At 42.4% G+C, this 27,250-nt stretch overlaps 2 protein-coding genes across 2 annotated transcripts; both read right to left on the reverse strand.

Moving 5' to 3' along the window:
- Positions 1 to 12,820, reverse strand: P2RY11 (purinergic receptor P2Y11). Its single transcript, XM_081320345.1, has 2 exons — positions 12,754 to 12,820; positions 1 to 2,051 (listed from the first exon to the last, which is right to left on the reverse strand). The coding sequence occupies exons 1-2, from the start codon at positions 12,777 to 12,779 to the stop codon at positions 1,040 to 1,042; spliced, it is 1,038 nt and encodes a 345-aa protein (XP_081176471.1). The 5' UTR covers positions 12,780 to 12,820; the 3' UTR covers positions 1 to 1,039.
- Positions 12,821 to 15,484: 2,664 nt separating this feature from the next.
- PPAN (peter pan homolog) lies at positions 15,485 to 27,250 on the reverse strand. Its single transcript, XM_081320344.1, has 12 exons — positions 27,165 to 27,250; positions 26,207 to 26,377; positions 25,638 to 25,739; positions 24,314 to 24,364; positions 23,660 to 23,830; positions 22,183 to 22,259; positions 19,185 to 19,292; positions 18,722 to 18,845; positions 18,143 to 18,221; positions 16,567 to 16,696; positions 16,251 to 16,411; positions 15,485 to 15,982 (listed from the first exon to the last, which is right to left on the reverse strand). Exons 1-12 carry the CDS (start codon positions 27,180 to 27,182, stop codon positions 15,555 to 15,557), a joined length of 1,620 nt encoding a protein of 539 aa, XP_081176470.1. The 5' UTR covers positions 27,183 to 27,250; the 3' UTR covers positions 15,485 to 15,554.

A 27,250-nucleotide genomic window follows, 5' to 3' on the forward strand; every position in this document is an offset into this window, starting at 1 on the left:
TAAAAATATGGTTACAATACACAAATGGAAGAGTGGGAAAATGTGTGGTTGAAAGGATTGAAATTGGCACTACATTATTGTGAGAGGCCTCACGAGACCGATGGTTCGTTGAGGTGCTTCCAAGAAAAAAAGCAGCACGCAGGGATGCAATCAGATGAAGCTTTATTTAAAGATAGAGTAAAGAGAAAGAGTTCCCTGGCATGGAGGCATCCATGCCTGGATTGAGCTCATGGATCATTCCCAGAGGGAGCTTGAAGAAGAAAGCAACAAGAGAGAGAGCAGCCCCTGAGCAGAGGTTTTTATGGGGGTCCCCAGCCCCTCCCTTACCAATGAGAGTGAGGGGGCTGGAGGGCCATTAACTCTCTCCAATGGGGCTGCAGGGGCTGGAGACCCCTGACCCACCAGTGGGAGCAAAGATGCCTCTTTGCTCCCATCTGATGACCTTTTGGGGGAACTGCCATGGCTGGCACAAAAACATCTAACAATTGTCTTAAAGAGAACCGGTTTATGTTCAGCTATGTACTACTCCATGTAGTCTAACAGCACAAGCCAGGGGTTCCACATAAATATCAAAAAGCAAGGGTGAAAGTGCATGTCCCATTAAATAATGAGAAAATAGTAGAAAATAGCAGTGAGGCATGATGGCTCAGCAGTTAAATATGCTGAGCTTGTCAGCTAGAGAGCTGACAGCCCAAGTTCGAAACCTGAACTCGGCTCAATGGGGTGAGCTCCCATTACTTGCCCCAGCTCCTGCCCACTTAACACAAATACTAGTAGATAAATAGGTACCATTTCAGTGGAACAGTAACAGTGTTCTGTACGCCTGGGCAAGTATAGTCATGCTGGCCACATGACCATGGAAATGGTCTTCAGACAACGCTGGCTCCCTTAGCCAAGAAATGGCGATGAACACAATGTCCTAGAGTTGGACATGACTGACAGGGAAATCTTTACCTTCAGTAGGAAATATACCTCAGTGGACAGCTTGTCAGTGAATAGCAAAACTAACTAGTAGCCAATTGTATTTTTATCACTGATTTCAGTGGTCACAGGAAGGTGCTGGTTGCAATTCCAGATTCTTTTCTTTCGCTTGCAGCGCTTTCTGCCGCTGTAAACCTTTGCAGCAACATTTGGGCATGTTCTTAGCTAGAGCTGCATAGATGAATGGGTGGATGCAAACATGAAAGTGAACTAGGATTTTAGTTATTTGATAGGCGATGTAAATGGACGTGCTGTATTTATCCATACGAAAATAAAGATTCAAATTGCGAAAGACGTGAAAAGGCAAGTAAAAGAGGGCATAAAGGAGCACAACTGTAGAAATCAGTATCTTCACTTTACGCTTTTCCTTCCTGGTGATACCGTGACTGCGTCTAACAGCGCAAACAATGGCCACACAAGAAAAGAGAGTCAGGAGAAAAGGCAGTCCACAGCCTGCAGTCAGGAGGAACCAGCTGTACTGCTGATAAGCAGGCAGTTCTGATGAAGAAGCACTTCCTAGGCAAATTTTTGTGCTGCCTCTACTTTCCACTGTGGAGAAATAAAGGACAGGGGCTGAGATGGCTATCGCGAGAAACCACACCATCCCGCTGGCAACTTTGGCATGGAAGGGTTCGATGCGCTCACGGGCAAAGAAGGGATGGACAATGGCGATGTAGCGGTTCAGGCTGATGCAAGCAATAAAAAAGGTGCTGCCGTACATGTTGACAAAAAAGACAAAACGATCCAATTTGCACAGAATGAAGCCGTACTTCCAGTTCTTGGGGGGATAGTAGTAAACAGCCAAGGGCAACAAGGAGATGGCATAGAACAGGTCAGAGAGCGCCAGGTTGAAGGAGTAGATGATGCCGGAATGCCAGGTGCGTTCCCAAGCCACAAAGTGGTAGATTGTAAAGCCATTCCCCAAAACAGCGAAAAAGAACTGCAGAACTATGATGACCCACAGTTTTTCTTGGAAGCGGTTACGTTCTTCTTCAGGGCTTAGGTTCTCTGTCTTCATACTGGACAAAGCAGGATGAATGAAGTGAGGGGCTTCCAAGGCCACCTGTTGACTACAAACAGAGAACATGAAGGAGCATATTATCAGAAATGCTGACACCTATCACTTCAACTGCAGCTCTCTTAAAAAAAAATAAGTTGTTTTGTTCAGCTTTTTTTTTCCAGCTCCCTTGGGATAGATGCTTATTTGATAAACAGAATTTCCAGGAAGTCTAATATGATTACGATGGCTATATAAAAATGTGGAGAATGGAAAGAGAGAAAACTCACAAAACAATTCTCATATACAATCAGAACTTGATTTACCTATGTATTCATGATCCGCTATGCAAATTAATAAATAAAGTAAATCAGTATTTTGACCATTAGAAAAAAAAAGAGAAATTCAGCATATAAAAAATAGATATAGTTCTCCATCTGGGACTTCTACAGGTAGAATCTTTCTTTAGGCCCAACAAAGCAAGTTTGTAAGTCATTGTACAATGAATTAATGGATGGTTGGATATCCCTTAAAGGATCCATTTGGGGGATAGGCAATATTCATTATTAGTACCTTCCAGTTGGTTTCCAGAGTAAATTTAAAAATGCATTTACAAAACAAATGAGTGCTCCAGAATAAACTAATAGTGGTGTTATGTACTGGGCTCATAGTAATAGCACGTGGGTTGCTGGAGCAGCTAACGGCTCTCCAGCAACCCAGACTACAAGTCTCCAGCGCTACAATTGGCTATCCACAGGCGGCAATGGTTGCTTCAAACCTATTGGCTGAGCCTAGGGGCTAGACCAGGGGTCAGCAACCTGAAACAGTGAAAGAGCCACTCGGAACCGGTTCCCTCACAAAAGGAAAAACTGGGAGCCGCAAAAAAATGTGTGCACATGCGCATACATGCGCGCATGCGCAGAACAGGGTTTGACTGAAGAGTGGAGCCAAGGCAAGATATGCACCTACCCTGCATATTTGAATTGATTGGTTGAACTTTTTTAGTCCCACTTTTTTTTTGGGGACTGCACATGGCAGAGGAGTGGGAGCCGCAGGAGATGGCTGAAAGAGCCGCATGCGGCTCCGGAGCCGCGGGTTGCAGACCTGTGGGCTAGACTATATATTGTGGCTAGTTGCAGCCATTTGCTCAGTACAGATTCTGGCGACGAGGATGGGATCCTGCTTCACTAAAAAACGAGTTGAAGTCTACGAGGGGAAGGCAGTGCATGGAGGAGGGAAAAGGCATTTTCTCCCCCCCCCTCTCTCAAGGTCGGCTAGCAAGCTACACTAGCGACCTCATGCTCAGTGGACTCATTCCCTGAGCCTGGAAAGCAGGATTCAGAAAGAAACACAGGAACCAGCAAAGAAAGAATGCCGAAGGTCGGGAAACTTCAGGAATTCGACGTGAAGCACCCGGAGGAATGGCCATCATATTTATCCCAGGTAGAGAACTACCTCAGGGCTAATCAGATTGCAGAAGAAGGACTGAAGGCCACAACACTACTCTGCGTGTGCAGCCCAGCAACCTTTGATGTGGCTGAGAACCTTTTCGCACCGACACCGATTGAAGTGGTCTACGTAGACCTCAAAAAGAAGCTAACCGGACATTTTCAGCCCAAGATGTCTGAAATGGCTTGGCGGTTTAACTTCAACCAAAGAGTGCAGCAACCAGGTGAATTAGCTTCGGAATTCATAGCAGGCCTGAGGCAGGCTGCACGCCTTTGCAAATTTTCTAATTTAGAAAAGCAACTAGGAGACCGGCTTGTCTGTGGCCTATGGGACCAAACGCTTCAGCAGAGACTCTTTGCTAGACCAAACTTAACATTTTCTGAGGCACAAGATGAAGTGATGGCCGATGAAGCCGCCGGGGGCGCAGTTCAAGCAGTACAGCCCGCCAAAACGACAAAGTTTGAAGAAACAGTCCACTTTTAGGGCACCAAACGCACCAATGAATCTTCAAAGGAAGAAGAAACTGAAATCAACAGACTCCAAAAGCAACCCAATGCGCAACACCGCAACAGCCAGCAGCAAGAGGACAGTTACAAGGCAGTTCTCTTACCGAGATGTAAAGGGTACGGCGGCAACCATTTTCGCGCCAATTGTAGATTCCGATCTGCCACGTACAGAGCTTGCGGAAGGACGGGCCACATCGCAGTGGTTTGCAGAGCCCAACAGAGAGACTGGCCACCCAAACACCAGTCGGAAGAACCGATTATGAGAGGTACTGGGGCCCAGAGTCCAGTTAGTGTGGGATTTTTCAGAAGCCATAGAAGCGTGTGCCACACCGGGGCTCGACGCCTCCTCAAACCCCAACTTAAGCTTGTGGTAGATCTACAAGGAGTTCCATGTAAGATGGAATTGGACTCTGGCTCTGCAGTCTCAATTATTTCTCAAGACACTTTTAACTTTGTGTGTAGGCGCAGTAACAATTGGGCCAAACTAAGACCCTCAGATATAATCCTAACTGATTTTCAAAATGCTCACGTTAAAGTTAAGGGAGAAGCCACTTTAATGGTAAAATTTAAGGGGTTTTGGGGGCACCTGGATGTAATAGTAGTAGGGGGCCAGAGAACGAGTCTCATTGGACTCAATTGGTTTGATGCCTTAGGTATTCAGATTACTGGTATAAACCGGACACAAATGGCAGACCTCGCGTCAGTATGTGAGGACTATGCAGATGTTTTTGATTCAACCCTAGGAACATACACAGGCCCGCCTATCTCATTCAAGCTAGATCCCAACGTAGTTCCAATCAGGGTTAAGCCTCGTAGGGTCCCCTTTGCCTTAAAACATAAAATTGATTCAGAAATCGATAAGCTTGTAGAACAGGGCGTGTTACAGCCTGTTGATGGTGGGGACTGGGATACTCCTATAGTCACTCCACTTAAAGCCAATGGGGAAATTCGCATTTGCGCTGACTATAAATGCACTCTAAATAAAGCCCTCAAGCAACACGCTTACCCAGTCCCAGTAGTCAACCACATTTTAGCCTCCTTGCAAGGGGGTACTATTTTTGCTAAAATTGATTTAGCACAGGCCTATCAGCAATTGCCGGTTGATGAGGCCACAGCGGTGGCTCGGACAATCATGACTCACAGGGGGGCTTTCAAAGTTAAACACTTACAGTTTGGAGTCAGTGTTGCACCGGGCATTTTCCAGGGAATCATGGAGCGTACAATTAAGGGTATTCATGGCGTCTGCCCTTATTTTGATGATGTTCTCATTGCAGGGGAATCCCCAGAAGTATTAGCCAGTAGGCTCAGGGCTGTTTTGCAGAGGCTTTGTGAAGCAGGCCTCAAATTTAAAAAAAGCAAGTGTATTGGGGTTCCTTCAACAGAATTGCTGGGTTTCCGAATTGATGCTAACAGCATTCACCCTGCTGATTCTAAAGTGAAGGCCATTAAAATGGCTCCTAGACCCAAATCCAAAGGAGAGCTACAAGCATTCTTGGGCATCCTAAACTTCTACCACACATTTCTACCTCATAAGGCCGCACTAGCAGAGCCCCTCCACAGGCTTCTAGATAAGAAAGCTCCATGGAAATGGACTAACTTACATGAAAAAAGTTTCCAGGACTTTAAAGCGCTATTGTCAGAAAAGTCCACTGTAACTCACTACAAAGAGTCTAAACCAGTATGTCTTGCATGTGATGCATCTCCCTATGGGGTGGGGGCAGTTTTAAGCCACATAGAAAAAAATGGAACACAGGTTCCTATAGCATTTTAATCTAGGACATTGTCCTCTGCTGAGTGCAACTATGCTCAGATTGACAAAGAGGCCCTAGCCATTGTTGCTGGAATTAAAAAATTCCATGACTACTTATATGGCAGGGACTTCACGGTCTTTACAGACCACAAACCTCTGTTGGGACTTTTCACAACAAACAACCCCCCCACATACTTTCTCCAAGAATACTGAGATGGTCTATTTTTCTATCTGCATACACTTTTAAATTGATTTACAAACTGGGCAAAGAAATGGGCCATGCTGATGGCCTCAGCAGACTACCACTGCCACTAATGGAACCAGATCCGGCTCCAGCTGCTAGAATACTGTCCATACAGGACATACCTGAATTTCCCTTCCATGCGGGGGATATTGCTGCTGAAACTGCCACAGATAAAATACTTAGTAGAGTATTGTCATGGGTATACACGGGCTGGTTGGATAAATGCCTAGGTTCTGAATTTCAGAACTATTTTGTCAGAAGGCATGAGTTATTTGCCCACAAAGGGTGCATTTTATGGGGAAACAGAGTCATAATTCCCACTTCCCTAAGAGACAGGGTTTTACAGTCATTACATGAAGGCCATCCAGGCATTGTCAGAATGAAAGCTTTAGCTAGAAGCTACCTTTGGTGGCCTGGCCTTAATAAGGACATTGAGGCACAAGTCCATGGTTGTTATACATGCCAGCAATCTAGGCCTGAAATGCCACAGGCTCCAATTCACAGGTGGGAGGAAATGCACACTCCATGGTCTAGGATTCACATAGACTACGCTGGGCCCTTTCAGGGACAGCTCTTCCTTATAGTAGTGGATAGCCACTCCAAATGGCTGGAAGTAATTCCAGTTCCTAACATGACTACTGCTAGGACCATCCAGGTGCTGAAAAAACTCTTTGCCACACACAGGTTGCCAGATGTCTTAGTTTCAGACAATGGGGCCCAATTTACTGCTGCTGAATTTCAGGCTTTCCTTAGAGCTAATCTCATCAGACATGCAACGTCTGCGCCTTTTCATCTGTCTTCTAACGGTCTAGCTGAACGCATGGTGAGGACAACAAAGGAATCACTCAAGCGCATTGTCACAGGTGACTGGCATCACAGATTGGCAGATTTTCTACTCTGCCAGCATTCCACGCCCTGCACTGCTACAGGCAAAAGTCCTGCAGAACTACGTTGGGGGAGGCGTTTGATCACTAAACTGGACAGGTTGCATCCAGATAGAGTGGCAGCAGAAGCCTCTCGACCAAAACCCCCAAGGGGGATGCACATGGGCGATTGGGTTTGGGCCAGGAACTATTGTCATGGGAATCTGTGGGTTCCTGCTCAAATTACCAAAGCATCCGGACCCCTGTCTTATGAAGTGGGGTTGGAGGGTGGGCAAGTTGTCAGACGACACATTGATCAGCTCAGGAAACGGTTTCCAGAACGGCCACTAAGTGAGGACTGCATCATAAGTCCCTCCCAAGGTTCTCAAACTTGCGGCCATGCCAGTCCTCACATGGACTCTCAGGACTTTTCCTTCATAACTGAGGTGGAACCAGAGGGAGAAGTGGGGAGTCCTGGAATGCAACGTGGATCCCCTGAAGGAGCAAGCCATCCGAACTTCAGCAACCGCTGCGCCTACTCTGCTGATCAGTCTCACTCTGGGTTGGGCCAACCTGGAGAGGCCAGCCAGAGAGCATCTAATCCCCCTGACTCAGGAGCACAAAGGGACACAAGTCTACCCAGCCCACTGGGTAAGCTGGTAGACCACAAAGTGATTGGGACTCCGAGACATTCCACTAGGGCACACAAACCCCCTTCATATCTTGCTGATTACGTTGTAAAATAAAGAGCTATAATATTGTTGTATTGCTGCATGCCCCTATACTACAGAAACTAGTGCTATGTTGTAACTGTCTAAGTGTGCTATCCATGAAGCCTATTCATTCAGACATTGTTTAATCACGTTGTAACCTATATGGGGTTTTTTTTGTTCTATTACTTTTATTTTAGTGTGTTTTGATAATGAGTCTTGATAATTGCATTGAGACTAACTTGTGTTAATATTGTCTGATCTAAGAGGGGAGGGGTGTTATGTACTGGGCTCATAGTAATAGCACGTGGGTTGCTGGAGCAGCTAACAGCTCTCCAGCAACCCAGACTACAAGTCTCCAGCGCTACAATTGGCTATCCACAGGTTGCTTCAAACCTATTGGCTGCGCCTAGGGGCTAGACTATATATTGCGGCTAGTTGCAGCCATTTGCTCAGTACAGATTCTGCACGAAATAAAATATGAGTTTCCCTGTACTCAGCTACCTTGTCTTCATTCCTGCGCCAAAGAACCCACTATTTAACAAGTGGAATAACATTTGACTCAAGGTACAGTTACAGATCTCAATTAACAGCAATAATTTGGACAACAATTTCTGTAACTAAGTGACACAATTGTAAATTACGATGTCACATGACCATGCCACTTAGCAATGGCAGTTCTGGAAGTCCCTGGTTACTGGCCTTAAGGGAGGACCATGCAGGATATCAAGTGAGGACTTCACGTGATTGCAGCTCCCTGCCGGCTTCTTTGTTGACTTTGTTTGTGGGAAGCCATGCAGGGAAGATCGCAAATCAAAATTGCATGACCATGGATGCTGAAAGATTGGAAATCTGAGTGGTTTGCTGAGCACGGATACCATGATCATAGGACCATGGAGGTGCTTCGCCAGATGGAACTTTGAGAAGCAGTCACAAGTACCGTTCTGTTCAGTATTGTTGCTAGTCTGAATGAGTGGTCGTTAAACAAGGACCACCTGTAAGCTGTTATAACACAAAAGTCAAGCCTAATTCTGCACTCTGACACCGTGTCTCCAACAATCAGCCGATCAGTGTCTTCCAGAAAAAAATGCATAATCCAAGAGACACAAAATAATATTTTTATTGTAAATCATAAGCAATCAGTATGCATCTATGGAAATATATACAAGCCAAAGTAGTCTTCCAATTCTTATTCGGTGCCTCCCTAAACTTTCAAAATATAATTTAGTATATTTTATCATTTATAAATAATTATGATAGCTTTTTATTTCACACTGAACATGCTAAATATTTTAGTTGTAGTAGCATCCTAACACATACAGGATTCTTGGCCTTTAGCCTAAAAATGCTGAACAAAGGAAGCGGTTTGCCCTTGCCTCCTTCCCACGGCAGTGAGTGAGTGTCTGGCCCAAGGTTGCCCAGCTCGCTTTGAGCCAAAGGCAGGATTAGAAGTCATGATCTCCCCATTTCTAGCTTGGTGCCTTTTACTACTACTACCAATTTATTACAAATAACAAAAATAATAATCAACATTTCATTATTAATAGATCTCAAATATGCACTCATACACCACTTGGGGTCCACAAGGGCTTTGTCAAATATCCCTGACAAAGAGCTATTTAGAAATTTTGAAAAGACACTCTCCTCCTTATCTTACAGGTTATTACTCCATTTTTAAATTTGTCTTGTTGAGAGGAAAAATACTGTTTTCCTTAATGCTTGCTTTGCTCAAGTTTAAAGGCTTATTCCAATGATTTAAATATAGTTCAATATAGCCATTTTCTGGTGTGTGTTTTAAAATTGCAGTCATTCATCCCTGATTGCAAACAATTTATCAATAATAGCTCATAAAGTCTTAACTTCTCCCCTTGCATATACTGTACGTATTCACAAGCAATTATACTGACTACTACTACTACTACTACTACTACTACTACTACTACTACTAATAATAATAATAATAATAATAATAATAATAATAATAAAGTTGGAAGAGACCTTGGCGGTCATCTAGTCCAACCCCCTGCTCAGGCAGAAAACCCTATACCAGACATGTCAAACTTGCGATGTCACCTGACATCATGCAACCTATCTGGACGGTTTTGCCATTGCTGGCAATGGGGTGCTTGCAGCTTCCGGATGACACATCTGGCTTGTGTGCCAGCAGTTTGACACCCCTTTCAGACAAATGGCTGTCCAGTCTCTTCTTAAAAACCTCCATTGTTGGAGCATTCACCGCTTCTGGAGGCAGGTTGTTCCACTGGTTAATTTTTCTAACTGTCAGGAAGTTTTTCCTTAGTTCTAGGTTGCTTCTCTCCTTGATTAGTTTCCAACCATTGCTTCGTGTCTTGCCTTCAGGAGCTTTGGAGAATAGCTTGACTCCCTCTTCTTTGTGGCAGCCCCTGAGATATTGGAACACTGCTATCCTGTCACCCCTGGTCCTTCTCTTCATTAAACTAGACATACCCAATTCCAGCAACCGTTCCTTATGTTTTAGCCTCCAGTCCCCTAATCATCTTTGTTGCTCTTCTCTGTACTCTTTCTAGAGTCTCAACATCTTTTTTACATCGTGGTGACCAAAACTGGATGCAGTACTCCAAGTGTGGCCTTACCAAGGCATTGTAAAGTGGTATTAATACTTCACGTGATCTTGATTCTATCCCTCTGTTAATGCAGCCTAGCACTGTGTTGGCTTTTTTAGCAGCTGCAGCACACTGCTGGCTCATATTTAAGTGATTGTCCACTAGGACTCCAAGATCACTCTTACATTTACTATTATTGAGCAAGGTACCACCTATACCATACCTGTACATTTGGTTTTTCTTGCCTAAATGTAGCACCTTACTTTTTTCACCATTGAATTTCATTTTGTTAGATAGCACCCAGTGTTCACGTCTGTCCTGATCCTCCTGTATCTTAAGCCTATCTTCTGGAGTATTGGCTATTAGCTATTCCTGCCAGCTTAGTGTCATCTGCAAATTTGATGAGTTCCCTGTCTATCCCCTCGTCCAAATCGTTGAAGATTTTGAAGAGCACTGGGCCTAGAACAGAGCCCTGGGGCACCCCACTACACACTAGTTTCATCAAATTACCTCACCTATTTTTTTCACATTTGATCTTCTATTCTGATGTTTTAGCCATCTACTGCATTCCTTTTGAACTTAGCATAATGAAAGACTATGCTGTTTTCTTTATTAATTGCACAGAATTTGTTATTTCTATTCTGGTTAAAAGCAAGTTCTGGATCGTAGCTTAACCAAAAGTGTATCAGGCCCTTTTATTTAATAGTTTTAATACATTAATGCATCTAATATAGTCATTATAATTTTTGTGCTGTGGCAGTTAGTTTAAATTTGACCTGTGCTCACTAAACGTACTTCAGTTTGATTTATTATGTTACGTTTAGTTTGTCTTTTCCATTGAACCAAAGTATTCAATTATCTTCTACTTTTCCTTGAATTTATGCAAATAGTTTTGTCTGATGCAACTTTTTGCAAACAATGTATTCTATTGAAACTGTAGCTGGAAAATTTCCATTGTTGTTTGGTTCCATAAGCTTAATGACATGGGATATGTGGGGCCTAAGCTTGAAGGTGAATGAAATCCAATTGTGTCATTTCTTTTTATTTTCTGACACCTAACTGACGTAATCTTACCAGCTTAAAGCTACAACCTTCTAACTTTAAATATACTCTGGAAGGTTCTAGGGCAGTGATGGTGAACCTTTTAGAGACCAAGTGCCCAAACTGCAACCCAAAACCCACTTATGTATCATCAGGTGCTGGGTGGGCGTGGCCCATTGGGTGGGCATGGCTGCGGTGGTAATGGCAGACTGGGTGGGACTAAAAAGTTCAATCAATTCCAACTTTGCGAGATCTTTTTCTTTTCCCTGTGAGAAGTTGAAATTGATTGATTGATAGAACCTTTCTTTTTTTGCACATGGCGGCGGAGGCCTAAAGTGAAAAGGTTTTATAAAACCCAGCTGAAGGCCTAGGACTGGAGTGACGGCGCACATGCCCACAGAGAGGGCTCTGCGTGCCACCTGTGGCATGTGTGCCATAGGTTCGCCACCACGGTTCTAGAGTATGCTACCCTGAATCTTTTCCTCCCTTCCCCCCCTTATCTAGTTCAGGACTGCACAATCTCTTATTGTGGGGCCCTCTTTTGGAAATGTGTTGTCTTCTCCCTGGGAAGCCACCTTGCAATTGCCAAGATTCCCCTCCCCCTTATTCTCCAACTGCACATTCCATCACATCGTACTCACAAATATCCCAAATGACACCTCTTCCCACCGAAAAAAAACTAAGCTATTCTACCTTCAACAAGTCACATGCAGCATTGGCAAGGAGGAAAGGTAAATTAGGAGATAAATGTCACATTGACTAACAGAATTCAGAAGCTTTTTGAGACTCTGGAAAAAGTGCAGAGAAGAGCAACAAAGATGATTAGGGGGCCTGTTTCAGGAGACTAAAACATACGATGAAGAGTTGCAGGAATTTGAAACGGCTAGTCTAGTAAAAAGAAGGAGATATGATAGCTGTGTTCCAATATTTGAAGGGCTGCCACAAAGAAGAGGGGGATCAACCAATTTTCCAAAGCACCTGAAGGCAGGGCAAGAAGCAATGAATGGAAACTAATCAAGGAGAGAAGCACCTAGAACTAAGGAGAAATTTCCTGACAATCAACCAGTGGAGCAACTTGCCTTTAGATGTTGTGGGCACTCCATCACTGAAGGCTTTCAAAAAGAGACTGGACAGACACCTGTCTGAAATGTATAGGGTCTCCTGCTTAAGCAGGGGTTTGGACTAGGAGACCTCCAGGGTGCCTTCCAACCCTGAAAACTCTGATTTGGTCATAGTATCTAGGGTATATTATCTTAGGACAAAGCTTAAACTGTAGAAGACAGACTTCCTGCACTACTCTGGCTGTCAGGTCTCCCAACTCATCCATTCATAGAGTTTAATAAAATACATCTTCCATACCTCAGGTACTTGGTGCAGAGTTAAAAGACAGACGACATAAATGTGGAACAAGGTGAAACAAAGTGAAAGGGACAAAATGAAAGCTGAGAAAAGGAAATAAGCAGCATTACACCAGTGTTCTCCGACATGTCTCATGTTCTGTAAAACTGCACTTCTCAGAACCTCCAACCACTATTGTTGGAAATAGTGGGGGATGTAGACAAATACATCTGGAGAACACTAAGATAGAGAGTGCAGTAGCTATTTAAATAGTATCCCAATGCACACATACCTAATCCAGCTTCCAGTCGATTCCATATAGAAGTGAGTCAGCCGTATTTTCCCTTACTGCAAAGACGTTTTGAAGTGCACATTCAAAATGAGGTAGTGAATTATTATGTAGATTCTGAAACTGTACGAGGAAGTAGATGAATCATGACTAAATAAAGTTGAAAAGAACCTCCCTTGCACAATGAAAAGGACTTTTACAGCTCTTTTGCATGTGATCACAATATGCTGAAAATAGAGCAAGAATACAAGACAGCATGAGGTGGAGGGATCCTGGCTGTCCAACAAAGAATAAATCCCAGAGCTGAAAAAAGATTTGACTTTTTCTGAAATCCTACCTGTACATAATTTTAAACTCCATGGATAACTTGGGAGAATGTGAGATAAGATAGAATAAAGCTACTGAGAAAAATAAATGTGATTAAGAAGCAGCTGAGATCTTAGCTCCAAGATCTTCAATGTCATTCCATATCACACTTTTGAATACAACTACAAAAAGCAGGGTTTTTTTTATAATTTAGAGAAGAAAGAAAGGTTTATTGCATTTAGTCAAGTGAGACTGAGAGGAGTTTTTGGCTTAGGAAAAAAAAGGCCACTAAAACGCTATTTGAAATGATAGAATTCTGAAAGAATGCTTTAGCTCAGGGGTCTTCAAACTCAGCCCTTTTATGACTCATGGACTTCAACTCCCAGAATTCCTTAGACAGCATGCCTGGCTGAGGAATTCTGGGAATTGAAGTCCATGAGTCATAAAAGGGCCAAATTTGAAGAGCCCTGCTTTAGCTAATCTAACTCCCAAATGCAGCCCATCTCAAAGAACCAGAGATAAGCAGAGGGAGGCATTATTTGGATCCAGTTCCACCACCAATCCTATGTCATTTTTGAATAGACCACAGCAATCACCAGTTAAATCAGGAACTTGGTACTTAGTGTGAAAACGATTACAGTAATGGAAAAAGTTGGTTTTGGCCCTGGATTCTATCAACTTTAAAGTTGATTAGTCTTGCTAGAGTCCACACAATAAAATAAAATAATCAATTCAAAGAACCCGATGTGTATGTGTGCTGCCTAGATTTGTAACCAGTGGGATTTAAACATCTGTGTTTATGATAAGGATGCCAAGATTAAAAATTCAGTCATGGCAATCTCTGGATTTTTTTTTTACAATTATATGACATTGCTTTGCTCACAAGTGGTTGCTAAATGTGTAGGGGATACTTTTGTGATGTTCATTTTATTGATTCTATTTTTTGATTGGTCAATGACTAAAATAAGATGTCATTGTTTTAAAACATGTTGAAACCAATGGAACAATTGCCTCCATCTCAGAAATTGTAATCATTTTTCTAATAGTAAAATATTCATCACCTATTTTTCATCAATTTGATGTATTAGCTTTGATTTTTGAGTTTAGTTCTAGAAAAGTATATTCTATAGCTATTATCAATCTTTATTAACCATGGCTTGATTTACTAAGTTAAACTAAAATTCAATCTATGGCAATTTGACAATTTAAAGCAGGGGTGTCAAACTGTGGGCCTGCGGGTTGGTTTCATCATGCAGAAGCCATGCCCACCCCAGCTCCGGCAATGTGAAGTCACAATACATTGCAACGTCATGTGAGTTTGACACCCGTGATGTAAAAGATGTCAAATTGCCATATCTAAACTACTGCATAAAGTTTTATATTGCTAGAGGGCAAATTTGGTGTAGTGGTTTCAAGCACCAGGCTATAAACTAGGCAATTGTGAGTTCTAGTCCCACGTTAGGCACAAAGCCAACAGGATGGCTTTGAGCCAGCCAATCTCTCTCTCAGCCTAGGAAAGAGGAAACAGTAAACCACTTCCAAATCTTGCTAAGAAAACTGTAGGAACATTGTCCAATCATCAGTAAACACTGACCAAAAATAAATATATCATTATATAGGTAGTGTTCAATTTATGACAATTGAGCCAAAAATTTCTGCTGCAAGACCATTGTTGAGATTTGCCCCCTTCTTTGCCAGAGTTGTTAAATAAATCACGCAGTGATTAAGTTAGTAGCAGCTGCGAGTTTCCCCAGACTTTGTCAGGTTGCAAAATGTGATCACATGACCCCAAGACACTGCAATGCTCGTGAGTCAGCTGCCAAGCATCCAAATTTTGATCAGGTGACCATGTTAAAAGTGTGAAAAATGGTTGCAAGTCATTTTTTTCAGGCGAATGGCTGTTAAGTCAAGGACTACTTGTATTTTCTTCCACAGATTTAACCTTGAATACAACTAGGATGTATTTCCGTAAACCTGCCCCTACATTTTGGACGAGTAAGTTTAGCAAATTATTCTTTTTATAGCCTCTGAAGAGCTGCAGCTGCCCACAAAGAAGCCAAATATATTTGCTATCTTTTGAAAACCTTTGCGGGAGAACCAGAGTTTAAAAGTTGAGTTATTATTATTGCTAAAGGAAAAAAAATCCTGCCGATAAAATCAGCAGTCATAGGTATATCCTTCTTTGCCATTTTTGTTCTACATTATCAAATAAAAACTTACTTTTTTCAGAAACCTTCTGCATCGCAGTAGAAAAATTTTAATCCTCAAAAGAAATGGCCATCTATTCCTTATTTCATCTCCTTCCGAAGCGCAAGTCCTCTTAAAAAAAAACTTTGATCAACTGCCCTTTCCAGCTGTTAAAGACACTTCCAACCCATCCCACACCACAGCATGTATAGGTCCAACCCAAAAAAGAAGAGGAGGCAGATTAGGGAAGTCAATATATATTTTATAAAACCACCAGTACATCACAAAGACCATGCAAGAGGCTCAGGACGTTATGCTGATTTTTGCTTCCTTGAATGCCCTGCTTTTCGGAAACTGCTTTTTCCTTTGAAGGCCTGCTTCTGCCCCAGTCTAGATTTTCCCTGCCATCGTGATCCCAGAGGCCTAATGCCTGTCTGTCTTTTGCCTCTTGGCTGTCTTGCAGCCTGGGGTTGCTTCTGCTTTACATTCCGTGGCCTCCTGTACTGCCTTGTATTCCTCTGCTGCTGGCTCAACTTCTTCCCCTGTCGGTGTTGAGGAGTGTCTCTCTGTGGCTGCCTCTGCTGACCAGGCCGGGAAGCCTTCTTGTGTTTCATTGTTGCTTTGGCCCCCATACGCTCTTGACTCTGATCTTGCACTGAATGCACGTATTTGCATTTTTTCTTGGGTGTGGTGGATTGGCTGAGCCTCCGTTTCCTCTTTCTGCTTTGTGGGAACAGATCTAGAAAGAGCGGAACGCAGTAAACACAGCAGTGAAGAAGAGTCATTTTTAGACTCTCAACACTTTTTTTTAAAGAAGTAGGAAGTAGGAAGCCACAGCCCACCCAGAAAGAGGAAAAACAGCTTCAGAAAAGACACAGCTTGTAGCATTATGAGAACAAAGAGGAAACCCTCCTATGGGGTTGTTGGAAAATCTGGCTCCTCCCCAAATTCTCCCTCCTGCACCACCCAATTGTTCTACTTTAAAAGGCTACTAAGTAGGCACTGACCTTCATCTGGCTCCTCCCCAACTTCCTGGCGGTAATATTCTACATCGTCGTCAGAGGGCTCGTCTACGTTTTGCTGCTCCTGCATTCCAGGGTCCTCAGCATCGCTGTCTTCCCCTACCGCTTGCTCCGTCTTCCTCTTCATCCCTGCCAGACTCTTCTTCCTGTGGCCAAGGATAATTTCCACGAGTGCCCCGGGCCAATCTTCTCAACCCAAAGGGACGTTCACCACTCCCACTTCCCCCCCCCCCCGTGCTGAAACAAATGCCTGGAAGAGCAGCTTTCCTGGCTTGAGTGCCCGTTTCTTCCCAACCCTTACCGATGAGCTTGCTTCAGTGTTTTTTTGTGGGCCACATCTGCCTCTTGCTTTTGGCGCCGTTGAGCCTTGAGCTTCAGTTTTTCTTCTTTTCTGGCCAAGGCTTCTTGGATCTCTTCTTCGGTCTTGTGAACTGGGAGAAGGCACAGGAGATTACCCAATGGGAAATTGCCCAGGGAAGAAGAGCCACTAAGGTCAGGCTGATAGCTTCCCCCTTCGTTCACTTATGCAAGCCTCGAGGCAACCAAGGGACAGGTAAAACCCATCTGCCATGATGAGCAATAAACTGAGTGAAGTCTCAGAAATGTTTTGACTGCTGAAAGACAGATCAATTTATAGGAAGACAGGGAGCTAGCTTGCAATGGTAGATCATTCATTTATCTAATTCATTATAATGACTAAAAGCAGCTCTCTAGTGTTTCAGGAAGTGTTTTATTTGCCCAGTCTGGAAATGACACAGCAAATGTTCTTTATAGAGTAGCTCAACAAAGGAACCAACCAGCCAGAAAGGTGGCAGTGGAACACACACACACACACACACACACACACACACACACACACACACCCTTCAGTACCTATATACAAGCAGATGTTAGAAATGATTTGTCTGGGATTGTCTAATCGGGATGCCTGCACTGAGCACTGCGAGCTGGTCTTGATGGCCTAAATCACTCTGTCCAACTCTAGGATTCGATGAATGTACTTGCATGAAACTAGCTGTGCCTTAGATCCACAACATCCACACCCCAACGGGATCTGCCTGGAACTTTACAACCCTTTAAAAAAATTTTTAATCCCATTTATATCCTGCCCTTCTCCGAAGACTCAGGGCGGCTTACAATCTAAGCACACATCAATAGCCTTCATTCTATGTATATGCCTGCTTATTAGGGCTTTCACACACACCCCAAGCGGCATTATTACAAAGTCAGCTTAATTGCCCCCAACAATCTGGGTCCTCATTTTACCTACCTCGGAAGGATGGAAGGCTGAGTCAACCTTGAGCCTGGTGGGATGCGAACCTGCACTAATTGCAGGCAGCTGGTGTTACTTAAGGAGGCATTAGCCCACTGCTCCACCAAGGCTCTTTTCACTTCAAGTTGGAAGTGATCAAACAATGGACCTGTTTTAAACTACAAAGTGCAAGGGGGCTACGACACTGAATTTGGCCTTGAATGTTTTGGACGCCCAAGTTATTAGATCGAGGGATGCGAGAGGTAGTTGAGGTGTTCATAGCCAGTGGGTCCAGTTCTCTCTCGTGCGCACACGTTTGAAAAGTGCAAACCTCCAAGGCTAGTCATCCAAGGTTTCTTAAAACAAGTCCATGATGTACATTCATCAGCTCCTCCAAAGCACAACACTGATCTCCCAAAAACTTTCTGTTCCAGTTGAATCTTGCAAAAAGGGAGAAATGTTTGCAACAGTACTGGAAGAGCAACTGCACTAATCACACTAATTATCCTCTAAGTCATAGAGTACACCACCATAGGAGAGATGTTCTTGAACATGCCTCCAGCAATATTCTTGGTTCTGCTCCCCAACACAAGAAGAATTAAAACAGAAGAGCCACAATACTTACTGAAGCTATGGTAGAGTACATTGCCTTGACCTAGTCCTTCTTCCACCTTGATGAGCTGCAAGGTCATCCGAGGGCCAATCTGGACACAAAGAAATTCAAATTCAGGCATCTTGAGCAGAAAGGAAGAAAGGCTGTATGGGGGGCCCATTCCAAAGCCAGATGATCAGAGCAGATGAGCTAGAGATTCAGAAGAGCTCGGTTTTCTGCTCTATCTAGCCCCTATGCTACATCCATGTTCACCCAACTTTTTTTTAGTAGAATCACTAAGACTGTTTACATAAGTAAAAGACTAATGTAAAGAAAAAAAAAACAAAGAGCAAAACTTAAAAAAGAAAATAAGCAAGAATCAGAAAAACTAAGCAGTGTGACCTTTTTTTCAACAGTTATAAAACAAACTCATCGTCCCTCTTTGATTTTACAAAAGAAAAAATCCCTTCAGCTTATTACTTACTCTTTTTTTTCCAGTCACATCCATTTATTGTCCCTTCACTCTTTTCTATTTTCAGTGAAAAGTCCGTAAAGCATTTCCAATCTTTTAACACTCCCACCCAACTCTCAAGGACAACATTCCTGACTGACCTCAGTGAGTCGGACTGCACTCTGCTGGGCCTTCATGTTCCCACGACCAGCGTAGGCCTGAGGCAGCTCCGTGATATTGTGACTGCCATCTTGCTCAGCTTCGCTCTCAGAGAGATTGATGTCTCTGCAGGTCAGGGCAATGAAACAACACATTTTTGTTCTTTCTAGCATGACTATCATCAGCACTGAAAATAATTCCCACTCTGATGTATTGGACTACAAACCCCACCAATCTCGGTTAGCATGGTGCTGACTGGACTATGGAGGGGCACTATGCTGGGGTAGGATAGGTTGACCAACAGAGTGCACATACTGTAAAATGAAGACACAACCCCAGCCCTGAGTTCAAATCACCTCCCTTTCTCACACCTCTGCAGAATTCCCCCCAGGATTCAAAAGAAAGCTAAATTCTAGGTGGAAGGAGCAGGAAGACAGTACACCCCCCCCACCCCAGCTCTCTCACCTGACCAACAATTCACTGATGTCATCCAGGCGGTTCATGTTAGGAAATCTCTCTTGCAGGAGCTTCTTCAACCCTTTGCTCATGCCCACTGGCACTACTTTCAGGCTGCTACAAAATACAGGATAGGTGTCAGCAGATTTCATCAGGAAAAAAAGCACATTTCATTACAATTTTGTTGAGGCGGCGGCAGGGGGGGGAACAGGAGGAGGAGAGGTAGCCCTGGTTCAAGCCCTGGCATCTCTCCAAGGGAAGGTACCATGGTATCAGGCCCGAGAAAGACCATTCTTCTGGCCAAGGAGCTTGAGAATCATGATTAGAGCTCTACAATTGCTAACAGCCATGCCGTCTGGAAATTCTGGGACTTATAATCCAACAATCTAGTCTAGTGTACAAGACTGCGGAAGACAGTCAATATTTAAATTAATGGTCTAATTACCAGCCTTATGCAAGACAAGAGATAGTACGTCAGGAAGGTCTATTCTTGTCCTCATATTAACAAGAAACAATTTATACACAAACTCTGAAATAAACAAGACCCTTCAGCCGTTAAGTGGACCTATATAGCTCTTTGAACCCTGACTTCATTGAATGAACCGCTCCAACTGTTTTCTAACTGCTATGGTTCTCAATGTTAGTGTAAAATAAAGGCCCCGCTCAGAAAAAGAAGACTGGTGTGTAGTTTTCCAAATTTTGGATTTTCCAAAAATTTATGTTTTTTTATGTGTCTCTTGCAAACAAATTATATCAATGTTTTAATTTCTATAGTTGTTTGAAAATTCTTTTTCTTTTTGATGGGGAATTCAATCCGTTTATATTCACTGAAAAATAAATCCATTTTCCTTCTCTGTTTTGATTTACTTAAATTTAGGTCTTGTTGATCTCGTAATCCTCTGCTCTTACTGTTCCCTCATCTTCTTGATTCATCTTCTCTTTTTCTTCTTCCATTTGTGTAGTTGTTTCCTCTATTGCAGGGCTTTTCAACCAGTGGTACAGTACCACCAGTGGTACATTGGCACCTGGCAGGTGGTACACGACCATCCTAGAAAAGTGGTAGCGGGGGAGGGGAATGAGCTGAACCGGTGGAAGCACCACACAAGCCTGAGCGAGAGATGGCTGGAGCTGCAGGGCTGTCAGGGCTCAGCGGAAGCGCCAGGATCAGCGCTTCTTTGGGGCTGTCAGGGCTCAGCGGAAGCGCCAGGATCAGCGCTTCTTCGGGGCTGTCAGGGCTCAGCAGAAGCGCCAGGATCAGTGCCAGGCTCCAGCTGGAGCTCGGTGCTGATCCTGGCGCTTCTGAGCCCAGAAGAAGCGCTGATCAACAGGAATGTTGCAGCATCTCCAGGGTCTTGTGATTTACATTCAGATGCTTGGCAACTGATTCATATTTATGACGGTCACAGTGCCCCAGGGTCATGTGAAGTGACCAAAATCTGCTACAACCACCCAGCAGATGGGGGGAATAAAAACCAAACACCCCACCCCACCCCCGCTGCCAATCCTCAACAGAAATGCTCACAACAATGAAAACCTAGGACAGGAGGAAGAGCGCCACCGGGCGGGCAGGCATGTGTCTTGCTTGGCTGTGGCTTGGGAGGCACTTTTTTCAGTGCCATTGTAACTTCAAACAGTCACTAAGCGAACTGTTGTAAGTCGAGGACTACCTGTACTTCATCACTTTTTTCCTTTTTTTTTTTGATCATCAAGTTTTTGACACCTTGCTAGGCGACTGGTGGTACTCGGATGTTGTCATATCCTAAAAGCGGTACAATGAGTGAAAAGGTTGAAAAGCCCTGCTCTATTGTTTGTTCTGTCTGTTTCTGGCTTGTTGATATTGTGTTCTTTCTCCCAGAAATGCTCTATATCTTTCATCAAAATCCTCTGCCTTCCACACTGAACCCTATCGATATCTTGTATTATTCCAATTGATTAGAATCCTTTCTGGCATCAGCCATCTAAAATTTACTCCTTTTGCAATCAGCTTTGTAGTCAAAGCTTTGGGTAGACATCTTATTTATCCTGGTTCTTGCATGTTCCAATTCCTCTTGAATTACATGCCAACAATTAAAAAATTAACAAGATGATTAAATGCTTTACCATTGCAAAACAAAATAATACAAACTTGGAAAGATACTTATTTTGTTAGATGTAAAATAGTCTGAAGAGTTCCCTTTTTTCTATAACTGCTTAAATGTTTTACTGTCAGGAGGCTCAATTAGAGGACTGCTTGAAAATTTGCAGTTTTGTATTTAATTTCCCCTTTACCTACTATTTAAATTGTTCAGTAAACTGTCTTAAATGTTAAGGAATAGCCACTGGTTAGTAACATGAATATTTTGATGACTTTTCTTCTTTGCTTTGACCACTTTTTAGGGGAAGTCTGGGTTTGTATGATAAAAAGAGGAACGATTTCTGAGCTCATCAGAAAAAAAAACTGCTGTCACCCATCATTAAAAAAAATCCATTTCTAACCGGCTTGGACACATCAGAGCGTTTACTGAAAAATAAAATCAGAGACACCTCAGTTTGCGATGCTCTCATCATCTGCATCCAGCTTGGACAAACCCCTGTTTGTGTCTGCAATGGAATCTGTAGTCATGATAGAGCCATTGTGGACAGCAGGAAAGCCTTGCCTCCATTTTCCCAACACACTGATCTTTAACTTCCATCTTCCTCTACCCTCAGCTGGCTGAGGATGATGGGGATTAGAATCCAATTCATTTGGACAAACCAAGTTAGGGAGAGCCAGTGTGGGACAGGGACCCAGAGCTAGCATGAAAATAGCAAAAGGCACATAAATTCCCCTTAGCTTCCAGCATACCATAAAAGTGCTGAATACTCTGCAAACATTTCCTTCCTCCCCGCTCCCCGAGTGCATACTCATACTGCACCGTAGAATTCTGCGCATTGAATACAACGTATTTCACATCAAGAATCCCTGTGCAGTCTATTTCAAACCATCAGAAGCAAGAGTGGCACGGAGCGGAAATTAAAACCTACTTACTAGTGACGGAATTCCATTATCTGAGTGTCAGGATTGTAGTTGACCAGGACACAGCGTTTGATGGTATTTAAACTGACCTGACAGGTAGGGAAAAAGAAGGGCACCCATGATGAGACCCGAGGATTCAGACTAAGGCTCCAGCCCTTTCTTTCTTTTTTTTATTGAAAAGTTTTAAAATACATTTTTGAAACATATACCCCATCTACCCCAACCCCCTCCCCATCCCTCCCATCCCAACACCACCCCCGACTTCCCAGAGCCGAATACAGGGTATTACATCATACAATCTTACTCTAAAATACTCTAATTACTATAATTAGTCTTTAAACCCTATCGCACTTTAACTCTCCTTAGCCATAGAAAAGAAAAATAATATAGCCTCTAATTACAATAACTAATAACTATTCAAATGCTAAATGATACTTTGTAGTCCCCTATTTGTTCTGAATATAATCAATCCATCTTCTCCATTCCACTATATATCTCTGTTGCGAGTGATCTTTCACATATTTATTTATTTATTTATTTATTTGATTTATATACCGCCCTTCTCCCGAAATATGCTGAGATTTTAGCCATTTCTGCCAAGTTCGAAACTTTCAAAGTCCATTCTTCAATAGTAGGCAGGTCCTCCTTCTTCCAGTATTGCGCCCTTTCTTGAAAAGCAACCTCAGGTTAAGATTTTCCAGCTGCCAACAAATCAGTACTCAAACTACTTCCCAATGATTGAACTTCCAAGTCCAAGAGTTCTTATGTCCAATTCTAAACTATCGTTGATTTAAATATTTCTGGGAGGGAGGGGAATAGAGGAAAACTTGGAAAATCTCTGTTTTCTTCCCTGAACATTTTTGAAAATGTTCCGGGAGCATCTTATCTCCACAGTTTCCAGCTACAGGTTCTCAAAAAGCAAATTTATTTCTGGGTTGACTAAAATCATATTTAACCCAGGCAGTGGGAATGAGCTTTAACCTATATCTTCCTTCCCCCTTCCACAGTTAGAGATGGCCACTAGGTATATTTGAACAATATATGTGACATTCAACTTTGAAAGCCGAGGAGGAAGATTTGAAACTAAATAACTCTCTTCCATTTCTGCATTTATAAAACTTGCACTCCAAAGTTAACAAGAACTCAGTGTTAGAAACACCAAAAATCCAGCAAACTGGGTAATAAAGGATTGATGCATCAGTGCGTTTACTTTGGAAGGAAATCACAAAGAACTATCATCCAAGATATGCTATCATCACTTGCATCGGGATCAAAATTATCCCCAAGAACCTGAACAGTATCTTAAAATAACTCTGCCACCATTTAGGTTTCATCTACCAGTGCTCTATGCCTGGATCAGATTTAGCTCTATCCCTTTCAATTTTGAGGCAGCAACGTTATCACAAGGACAGGAATCAGACCAGAGGAGTCTGAGTAGCAAACTAGTCACCTAATTAGCTTCCCAATCTCCAAGCTTGAATATACTCACTTTGTGAACATTGATGGAGGGAAACATGTTCTGGAACATAGTGGCCATGACCTTGATGTGCATGCCCTCAGTGCCAAAGTTGTTCAGCACTAGGAGAGGAGGATGGGTAAACTGTTGTTCATGCATCCGATGCCGCTTCAGAGACGACACAACATCTTTGATGAGTGAATACTGTTGCAAACAACACAGACAAGTGAGGCTTACATTCTTTTCAAAGGGGATGACTCTATTTCGAGGACTGCCTCAAAATCTCAGCTTTTATTTAAAACAACCTATATAATGTCTGTATTCTTCATGCTAGTAAATGGGGGTTTGAAAATATATGGGCTATTCTCTGTGAAATCTCAGAAACCAGATAATGGCAGTGGCCAGAACTTATAGAAAATTAATTATGCAAGGTCATTCTATATGAATAATACACAAAGCTTTCAAATTTCAATTATTTTGTTACAGAAGGAAGAGGAGGAGGAGGAGAATAAGAACTACTCTGCACCCAAGCACAGAACACACACACTAGGGAACACATCTGCAGTTCTGCATACTATCCATAGGAACAGCAAGCAGTTAAAATCGTAAGCATTAGCATCTCCTTCCGTGACAAATTCCAGACAAATTCTACCCAGCCTATCCCACTCTAGATAATCCCTTTGGTACCTGAATGACTCTGAAGGTCAGTGTTGGTCCACCAGGAAGGCGCAGGAGTCTCTAAGAGAGAAATCACCAGGAAAGAGCATTAATTCCTAAGTACTAATATTGCAGGATTCAGCAGCTTAAAGCAGGCCCTAACATTAATAGTTTATAGCTCTTACTTCTGTTTCATTTCCAATGGTATGGACACTCTTTATACAGATGCATCAGTGCGTTTACTTTGAAGTAAGAATCACAGAATTAAATCAGCTAGACAATTGTCATCATTTGCATCTGGTAAGCAGATAGAATTAAGATAATTCACTGGGTAAAGAAATTTAAAAACGGTTCAGGGAAGAAATAAGCTTAACATTCAACCACTGTGAAAGCAGATGCCTTCAAACAATGTAAAATAATGATTGTTAAGTATCTGTTTGGTTCAACAATTTTATTTCTTCACAACTGTTGCCATCTGGATGCCTTAAGTCCCAAAGCAGAAAAATAAGCACAAGATTCTTCCTGCTCATATTTCCACATAACAGTTCACCCAACTGCTCACTTAGCAACTGTTGAAAGTTATGACAGTGCTGAAAAAGGAGATTTACAACCAGTCCTTCCAAGTTGTGGGTGATGCAGCATCCCAGTTCAATGGACTGAAGACCTGGTGTAATTTGTGACTTCAAATTACTTTACACTAGGTGTAAATTATGTATGGACAAGTATAATAAAATAGTCTGTATTTGGTATATTTAATTAAATAAGGGCCAATTTCTTTTTACCGCAAGTCACCTCTTATTTGCCTTTTTAAAAACCAAAGTCTTGAATATTGTATATATCTTCAAAGACAAGTGCCTCTATCTCTTGATCATTTTGACTCCCCTATCTTATTTCAAGCCTGCAATATCCAGCAGGAGACTTTACAATATTAACAGCTCTATTTTTAATTATTTTTTTTCAACAAGAAATAAATTTGTTACATGTACATACTTGTCATGAAACACAGCTCCGAGGTCTTTTTCCTGCTCATTTATCAGAAGCTACAAAATTTTATCCTGATTGATTCAAGATTCAAGTGAAGCTTTCCTATTTTACTTCTACCTACATATAACAGGGCTGATTTGCCACATGCAACCAGGGAGATGGCCATCTTCTAGGTATATCTCCTCTTCACATTGGGTGGCAACAAGATGTAATAGTATTGCATGAAACTGAAACTATGCGCCAGGTCAGAACATGCTCCAAATCTTCCCCAAAACATATAATTGAACAGAGGTCTAGATTAGACCAGTTAGCATGGACAACCAGGGTCATAGATTCTTAAAATGGAATACTTCCTTAACATATCACTTACCATGTTGATACTGGTGGGGTTTTTTGTGAAGACCAAGAAATGAGTCACACCCAGAGGTCCAGCTATTGCCACAAAATCTTTCAAAGAATTTTTCTTCTGCGCCTAAAAAAGACACAACAGTGACTAGGGTTGTTCCACTGTCTGGTGTGCTTTGGGGACAAAATCTAGGATAAAATATATTTAAATTTTACTTCATCAATAGAAGTAAATAGCATTGCAAAAATGGTCTGAAGATTAGAGTGGTTACAATATTTAGCCAAGTTGTTTTCCTTCTTACAGTCTCTGTCCCCACCTCATTTTATAGTCTGCTTTGAAAATAAAATGCAAGCACTAGTAATTATAACTTGAATAAAGCGCACATAAAGTTTCCATAAACATATAAATCTACATAATTAATATTTGCTTTTGGAAAGATTATTTTCAAGTGTTCATATGGAATTTAGAAAATGACCCCAATATCAATGATTGAGATCCCAGTCCCAATTGTGGTTGTTAAATGAGCACTACCTGTAAAACAATTATTTCCATGAACCACAGTAGCCTTCCATGGCATCATTTAATAATTTCACCTTGAGGTTGGTAGCAGTATAGGGCTCCATCACTCGCCGAACATCCTGGATGAGTTGCTGTATATTCTTGCCAATATGACCACGATGAAACACAAAGGAATGAGGCACACTGCCATATTCTTCTTGAGATCGATGCTGGGCTGCTGCTCGCTCCTTCTTTTGATTCTTAGTCTGAAATGGAAAAATGAATTGAATGAAGAATAACACTAGTAGGGTTCAAGTTACGCAAAACAAATATCCCCCTCCATACCAAATCTACTTTCTTATTTCAGGTTACTTTCCCATAGCCTGCTATTATTAGGTTTGCTCTGGTTTTCCCCTCTCTTCTTAACAAATGTCTGTATACCAAAGATTAGAGGCAAGAAATTATCTAAAATATCCAATAACGGAATATTCCCCTAAAAACATCAGAGCAGCGAGGAATTTTTATTTTAACTATTTCAAAACCAAGCACTTTTACAGTATTATTTGCAGTTCATTTGTTTGGAATTACCCAAGTATCAGGAAGAATAAGCCAATTGGGAAGATAGGTGAAATGGTCCCATTAATATGTATAGAAACAATATCTTAGAACCTCACATTAAGAAGCAGAGCAACTTTATAATCAGGGCGGATTTCAATCAAGGACGAACAACTATCTTCTCACAAAATGGGACACACCCATGTCATTTTCTTGAGCGTGGATATATTACAACAATCTCGCATCAGGCCAATACTGAGTTTTCTAAATCTTTATTTCTCGCTCATTGGGCTTTCAATTTCTAAGACTTCTAATTCCGTTTCGTCCTTCTATCATTCACCAATTCGGCCGCAGCACCTATCCCAGGCTCCGTTGCCTCTCAAGGCACCCTCATCCTCCATTTTCACCACCCTGATCACAAAACCTGCGCTTGGCTACAAATTCAACAACTCCCAAAGTCTTTCAAGTAACTCGCCACCCCTCAGCTTTAGTCCTCACTTTGCTGGGCCTCCCCATAATACTCGCGCCCTCCTCGGGTTCCTCTCGCCGCGACCACGCGGGATACACTCACTTCCGGTCTCCAG

The sequence above is a fragment of the Vipera berus genome (genome assembly GCF_964194415.1).
Source record: "Vipera berus genome assembly, chromosome: 2".
Classification (NCBI taxonomy): domain Eukaryota; kingdom Metazoa; phylum Chordata; class Lepidosauria; order Squamata; family Viperidae; genus Vipera; species Vipera berus.